Here is a 7,592-nt window from a genome sequence, read left to right as displayed (position 1 = left end):
GCAGTAATGTACAGAGGGGCACCTGAGATCTGGACATTCATAAAATTGCCACGTGCCAAAGGTTAATAGAATATACTTCATTAAACATTAGTTTCTATCATGTAGAACAATTGCATAGCTATTCGATTTTTATTTCCTCTCAAACACCGTAAATTTAAAAGTAGCCTTATCAAAGGATAGAAAAGCGGACGGTCCAAGCCCGAAATGTACAATAAAGCATGGCATTACAAATATTATTGGAAAGACGAGTCTTAGTACAGTAGCTTGACAGACCTGTATAAAACCCAACACGCATCTAGTATCATCAAGTTACATAGTGTATTTAAACTTCTGTTAACTTAATAAAACAAACATGACATCGGATTAGTTTTTCTCACGATTTTCGACCTTTTTTCAATCATCGTGTTTGTATACTCCCTAAACAAATCTTTAAACAAGCATTAAACATATCATGTCAAATATTTGCATGAGCAGGAACGCGGGAATATTTGATTTCCAATTGCAAATAATTCCGATCAATATGATATTAAAGCGCGCGTTAATATGGCAGAATGAATACAACTATAAAAGTATTATCTTTACATTCAGATCGATCGATCCCGACCTTTGATGCGAAGATTTCTAGGTGTAAATAGATAGAAAAGTTTATTGAAACAGTTTGAAACTTTCTTAATGGTATTTTCGTGTACAGTAACACCAGTGCAGAACAGTAAAGATGTGATTCTTTTGTGATATATCGTTAAACACGGTTATGTTATATGACCGATGTATAAAAATATTCATTTATATTGAGTGGCGGCCGAAGTCTTTACGTTGGGCGTTAAGATTTATTATTGACGGGACGGTCTGCGAAGCTTAGTGCAAGACATTATGAAGTTATGAAAGGAAATCAAAAGTGAAGTGGCAGGGTTTTTAATCTTAGAGTATTAGGTAAGATTATGTGTTTTGTATGAATACTGAAGTGCAATTTTGTGACGGATTATATTGACTAAATGTTAACCTTTTTAAATAACAGTCTGCCCTCACCGAATTTTAATGTGTCAAAATGCTTATAAGTGGAGTACATATATATGTGGTTAGATTTCTCATATTTCTCCCTCAGCAAATTTTTATTTTATTTTAAAAATCGAAGGAACTTGAGCTTAATAGTTTGTGATATCGATATCAGCATAAGGTTTGTGCTTAATGAAATTTAAATATTACTGTAGAACGTCTTTGGAATCATGTAAATTTTCACTAATTTTTTTTTTTTAAATTGCTGTAATAATTAAAGGTTTGTCAAGCGGACCAATTTTGAGTAAAGACTCTTAAAATACTACGGTACAAAAGACCTGTATATTATGTCTTAATATAATATAATATTATGTCTGTAAAATTAGTAAATACAATCATAAATATGTATAATGCATACTATAAAAAAGGTGTTACTTTTACATGAATTTATGTCATTTGCACGTTTTGAAAATTCTTTTTGTTATTTAAAAACTTTAACACTTTGAAAAGAGATTTACGTCCCTTGGAGCTTGCAGCTTTAAGGTTGGGGTGTGGTGAACAGAGAATTGTATAGGGACCAGCTTAAAGAGCTCGGGACCCTTTGAAGATGGAAACTTGCTCCGTTAAATTTTTATATCTTACAAATATATATAACAAAAGTTATCAAGTATAACAATTTCACATATTTTTGATTAAAGTTAGGAAGACCGCTTCACTGTTGCTATGTGTAGTGCACTTGTTCAGTTCGGTTTATTTGAAAGATTATTTTAAATCTACATTTAGTGGTTAAATGAATACTGAAGTTACAGTGAAGATTTATTATCTCTAGTGAAGCCCACTTAAATATGCGTTCACAAAATACTCGAGGATCTTGAATTTATATTAAATATTGATTCGGTTTCTTTAAAACTTTAAATTCTAAAAGGATACACTTTCATTATCAATAACAATAAATGCGCACTGAAAATTGTGCATTTACAAACAATGATTAAGTGTTTTTGTGTAAATATTTAAACATTGAAAATGACAAGATTACAATAACTCGACATGTGAAATAAAATATACGAAAGCATAGCAAAATAATAAACTTCAATATACGTGGGGGTTCATTTTTTGTTTGCAATAACAAGCAGCCGTAAAATGTATGTTCGAAGTTATAATAATCGTTATCAAACTCTCTTCATTTGTTTCTTTGTTCATATCAAACTAAGACCTTAAGGCTCGAACCCAGGTCCACAGAGCATGGAAGACAAGTCCTACACCTGCATTACTCTATTAAAATGTTTGGCAAAATCCTGAAATCTGCGTTTGATAGTTTATATTTTTATGTTATTAATCCGTCTTTATTTTCTCAGATTCGTGCATTGCATGATCAAATTTAATTAGCCATATTATTTTCAAAATTTATATCTGTAAAAACAAAAGCAATCTTTATGCATTATACTTTTTTTAAAATGGCATTTTACTGTACAATGACCATGTTTTGAAATAAACACCGATACCGTTTCCAAATTTAGTGGATCACTTGGTTTATATTATTACGCATTTCAACGTTTGCCCTTGATAATTTTGTATAGACAGTTCAACAATTTAAATCGGTTAAACAATATTTAAAATACAATTACCTTATTCAAAACTACTGTTAGCGCACGAGATTCATATCAGCGATAGGCCACGCAAGTATACTAAAGTATGAGAAATAATAATGCTTTGAAAATACTAACACTTTTTGTATGATAAAAGTATTCAAAAAAGGAAAACACATTTTATTTCGTGAAGACAGATACGAAAAAAGTGTTACTTATTAAGAAAAAGTATAGGTCCTTATGACATGTATACAATTTTATAGCCGGTAGACTATTATAAATTTCAACATAAATACCGAAAATTGTTCTTACAAGAGTCCCAACAAATATATTTCTTTTCTCCAAAAAACTGTTTAAATGAAAACGACATCTTGAGACAAATTGTAAAGCTGAAGAAACATCTCCTTTTCAATTCTCTGTCCCTCGTTATGCATTGACAAGGGCAAGAATGAGGTTTCTAAGTGGTAAGCATATCTCTTAACCCTACAAACAAGGTTCGATCCTTTCTTCCTATTGTTACACTTCCGGCTAGTTTCGGGGAGCGGACTTGTGGGTGGCTCAGGAATTTATCACAGTCGATCTAAAATAAGTGAGCTTAGAAAAAAGAGCATAATGAAATCTGATATGTTTTTTTTTTAAATTTCAAAATACCTCCCAGTGATTTAGGAGTCTATATGTTAGGTTGATTTCTAAAGCTTTAAGTAAGAACTATCAATCAATCAATAAATCAATCAATCAATCGCAATTGATCTTTATAGTTTTTTAGTTAGAACGCCCTAAATTTTGCACTTTGCCTTCACGGTCATCCAAAAAAAATCTGATTTTTCCTTCACAATTCATTCTAAAAATATATATAATCAAATAAACAAATATTAGCAATAGCCATTGCCTAATGACAAAAAATTAAAATCATACATATACTAAATTCGAGACCTTTTTATATTACAAGGCTGTGTCAATGTACTATTATATCAATATTTGTTTAAAAACGTTTTCCTAACCGTATGTTAGATACTTAGACCATTAAAATTATCCAATCTGAGCGAAACAGTTTTAATATTTTCATGGGAATAACTTTTTGAACGATATAGAAATTTTTTCAAAGCACTGTTATAATTAGCCAGTGAAAGGTAATACCCTGTTACAAAATGTAATTAAACATTTATAATTTTTTAAAGTTTGTATCAGTTAACAGTATAGATCTATACGTTAACGGTTTCAAAGTACTAAATTGGATTTCATTGTATACTTTCAGTAATTATATTTCCCAAAAGGATACTTTAACAGACGAAAATGTCGAGGTAAAGTAGATTTATTTTGTTAGATTTGTAGCCAATGTTGTAGGGTTTTATTTCATTTTAATGTTAGTTTCATTTATTTAAGGTATTTAATAAAGTTTGACGGCCTTTTTTCATTTGTTTGTTTGTTCTTTCTATTTTTTGTCATCTTTCCTTTCGAATCTTTCATTTCTTATTCGATTACTTTTTTGTAACAACTTACAACTCTTAAAATGGTAACCATTTTGTTGGCGTGTATCTTACTTCTTATCAATAATTATTTTCCACATTGATTTACAAAATGTATAGCAGCGACCTATGTATAGAGACCTGACTTTTTTAATTAGTTCCTTTTTAGATCATGTAGAGGTTTTCCTTTCCTTGTAGATCATGTCTTAACAAAACAATTTTCAAAATAATATAAACAAATTCAAGTGCTTTTTAATTTAGAAAACTTAATTAGCTGCACAAAACTTCATAATTAGCATATTTTATTGCATGAATATTATACTTACAATAGCTTGTACACCGAAACAGATGAAATAATATAAATACATTTCATTTAGAATCACTTATACATGTAGTTATTGTGTATTTTGTATATCTGGTGTATATTGTTAAAATTAAGGTTTTACATCCAGCATTGATATATCTCGTGAAAGCTCGGTACATTTCGTCACTTTCCATAACTTATTAAAATCATAAAGCGTCGTTATTAAATAAAGCAAGCATAATGCAATGCTAAGAAACAATCTCCACGTAGCATCTCCCCTTAATTCTTCGGGTGCTGATCAAGGGAAGTAACCGCTGTGGGGAATTTGGCAAAGAAAGTGATGAAAGTCAACCGATTTTTCACGAATTACTGCTGGATGGAATGCATTAAATAATTGATATAATTATTGTCACTAGGCCAGAAGATAAGGGGACAAACCCACAGAGGTAACTTTTATTTCGTGTGCTGTGTTTCGGACATTTTGGTACAGTGTGATTTATATGGTTGAAAGTTTACATTTTGCAACTTTTCCTATAGCAAACACTTCTTGAAAGGCTTTTATATCAGCTGATCATAAACTTGTTCTTTTACACAAAAACTTTGAATTATCTTTGCCCATAAAATATTTTAAGATTTTTTATGCTTTATTAATTCGTATAAATGCTGCCTAGTTCGTATTAGTTGTTGCTCAAATTTAATTGCAACGCTTTTAAAATGTATGTTGCTTGTCGTTTTATCAATATAGTACTAACTTTAAGGTTATTACTGCGTGTACATGGAAATGGCGGAAATTTAGGAACGAGCTGCTTGTACATGGCAGTTTTAGGTTGTTTTTGTATTTTTTACAAGGTGGCGGAATTGACATTTCCGCCATTTTGTTTTATCCATAAATATAACAGTCAAAAGCACTTCATGAAAGTTGTTTGCTCGGGGATTGTAATTACATTTGTATTAGTGGTTTAACTTTTAAACAGTGCTGTGTAAAGGTTAATGAACTTGTTGACCCTGTAAGATGTGACGATGACAAGAAAATCATTCAAGGTCCACGATTTTTTGTATTCAGATTTCTTTTTTATCCATTTTTTAAAAATATTTTGTATACTCAGATAAATTGCTAATTAGTTGTTTCAAAACTTCTAGCATGACAACGTCAGAGTGCTAATGGTTAGTCAAGAATTAATAATGTAGATAGAATATTGTTATGTTTAAGTTGGATAACGAAAGATTTTTCTTAGCTAATGTAGTTTTATTTAAAAATTAATAAATGTTTGTTCCTTTGTACAAGGTTTAGCATTCCAAGTTATATGTTTGGCAACCCTATCACCTCTTTCCATGAAAGATAAAAGATACTTGGAAATTCGACAGGGTGATGCTGTTTCATTTTATTCAAAATTATGGACACGCCAAGGTGACATTAGACATATATTTCCCGAGATATTACATAAATTATGAATGATTTTTGTTGGTGAATTAAACATGCAATAACAAATCAAAGTTAGAAACTTTTACTTATATAATAAACATATTTTCAATGTACACTTTTTTTCTGAAATCTAGAATTAGATTAGATATTTGTAAACCAGAATAGCTTATTTATTCTTAATTTTCAAATATAATATTTCAAATCTGTTTCTAGGAAATTAGAGCGAGAGATGCGGCTAGGGACTATAACATCACGTCGGTCTTTGATGGAACGAGAAAAGGCAATGGAGGCAGCACGTAATCCGGGCGTTAGTAAATTTGGAGATTGCCTAGTCAATATCAATTTGAAAGACGACAAGACGTTGAACTCTAACTTAAGAAAGATAAATTCCGAAATAAGGCGAATGCAGTTACAATTTAACCATAAAATGAAATACTTTGTTAAGAGAAGTAACGTTCTGAATCATGATCCAATCATTCTTGTTGAGCGCCCGCCATCACCGGAAGTTAAAAAGCGCGCGCATTTGATGGAAGAGTACACCGGTGAAGACGATGTTCCGGGTGACGAAAACAAACCGGGTTACATGAAACAAATACGCTCTAAAGCTAGGACCCCGTCAACGTTAACCACTATTGACGCATTCACTGTCAAGCAAAGAAAGAAGAAAAATGTATGGGAAGACGCTGTTGAAGAAAAGTCGCGACCGGAATTCGAAAGTACTGTGCGACCTTTCGCAAAATTAACGAGTCGCGAGAGGTCGGACTTACAGAAAGGTTATGAATTCCATAAACCAAAATTAGAAAATTCTGGCAATTCAGAGCCAGGATCGAGAGAAGCATCGCCACATAGGAAGAAAATATCGACTGTTAGTGACGATAGTGACTTTGAAGATGAAATTACACCCTTTATTACTCAAATGGCTGAAGTACGGAACAAAGGACGGGATAGGAAAGAAAAAACAGTAGCGGAAATAAGCTTAAGAGCAAAGACTCCATTATTTGAAAAGAGAGCAGCAGGTAGTCAAAGTAATAAAACTTTAACTGTTGAACGTATGGTGAGGTTCAAGTCTCCTGTCATGTCCGCCCCTAAGGCAAGAAATGCTAATCGAAAGCTCAAAACTAAAGCAACAGAAATAGTGTATTGAAATAAACGCTCAGTGAAGTGCCAGCAACCTATCGTTTCGTTGGTCAGGTTAAATTTACAGAATTGAGTGTCTGATAAAAACTTTATGTCGGTGGAAGTGCCAACATATCCTGATCACTGCCATGACTTTCTTCTTTGCTCACGTATTCCTTCATCTCCGTATACCGGAAGTTGTGACGCAATGAATAAGTGCCGCTTGATGTCAGTTCAAGCGAAAAAAAATCGGAACGTGTGTAATTTCCTTTTGTTCATAAAAGAGTCGGATCTAGAAGCAAATTTTAATAGTTATATCATTGTCTGAATTGTTTAATATCTACTTCAAGTTGGCGCATGTATTTGGTCTTCTTTTTTCTGATTATTTCAATTAACATCCGACTGTTTAATTGCTAAACTTTCTGAATACGTTAGTTTCCCTTTGGTATCTGTTATAACTCTTTATGACTTATATATATTGTCATGCAACAGCTTCTACGTTCGTTGTTGTAAATGTTTTGATATAATATATATACATAGCTATTGTTAAAATAACTCATTATTAATTAGAATTGATTATTAAACCATTGTTACATCATAATGATTATGCTCATCTGTCACATTTTACCCTGATGATAACGTTTCAGAGACATCCCTTGTTGAATATTGATTATATTACAAACTTGTCCTAACCAAATAGAAAC

At 31.7% G+C, this 7,592-nt stretch overlaps 1 protein-coding gene across 4 annotated transcripts; it reads left to right on the top strand.

Annotated features, from left to right (window-relative positions):
• The first annotated feature begins 543 nt into the window (after nt 1–543).
• LOC132716825 (uncharacterized) lies at nt 544–7,112 on the top strand. Of its 4 annotated transcripts, none has more exons than XM_060700168.1 (4): nt 544–930; nt 3,835–3,880; nt 4,766–4,795; nt 5,986–7,112. In XM_060700168.1, exons 2-4 carry the CDS (start codon nt 3,873–3,875, stop codon nt 6,914–6,916), a joined length of 969 nt encoding a protein of 322 aa, XP_060556151.1. In that variant the 5' UTR covers nt 544–930; nt 3,835–3,872; the 3' UTR covers nt 6,917–7,112. The 4 variants fall into 4 exon arrangements, with proteins under 4 accessions (XP_060556151.1, XP_060556166.1, XP_060556159.1 ...); XM_060700176.1 differs by lacking the exon at nt 544–930 and adding an exon at nt 3,483–3,709; XM_060700183.1 differs by lacking the exon at nt 4,766–4,795 and having other exon boundaries at nt 545–930.
• Nucleotides 7,113–7,592: the final 480 nt, after the last annotated feature.

The sequence above is a fragment of the Ruditapes philippinarum genome, unplaced genomic scaffold, assembly GCF_026571515.1.
Source record: "Ruditapes philippinarum isolate M1 unplaced genomic scaffold, ASM2657151v2 ctg7521_1_1_1_1, whole genome shotgun sequence".
Lineage (NCBI taxonomy): Eukaryota > Metazoa > Mollusca > Bivalvia > Venerida > Veneridae > Ruditapes > Ruditapes philippinarum.
Note: the sequence above shows the minus strand (reverse complement) of the source record. Positions and strands in the feature narration are given on the sequence as shown.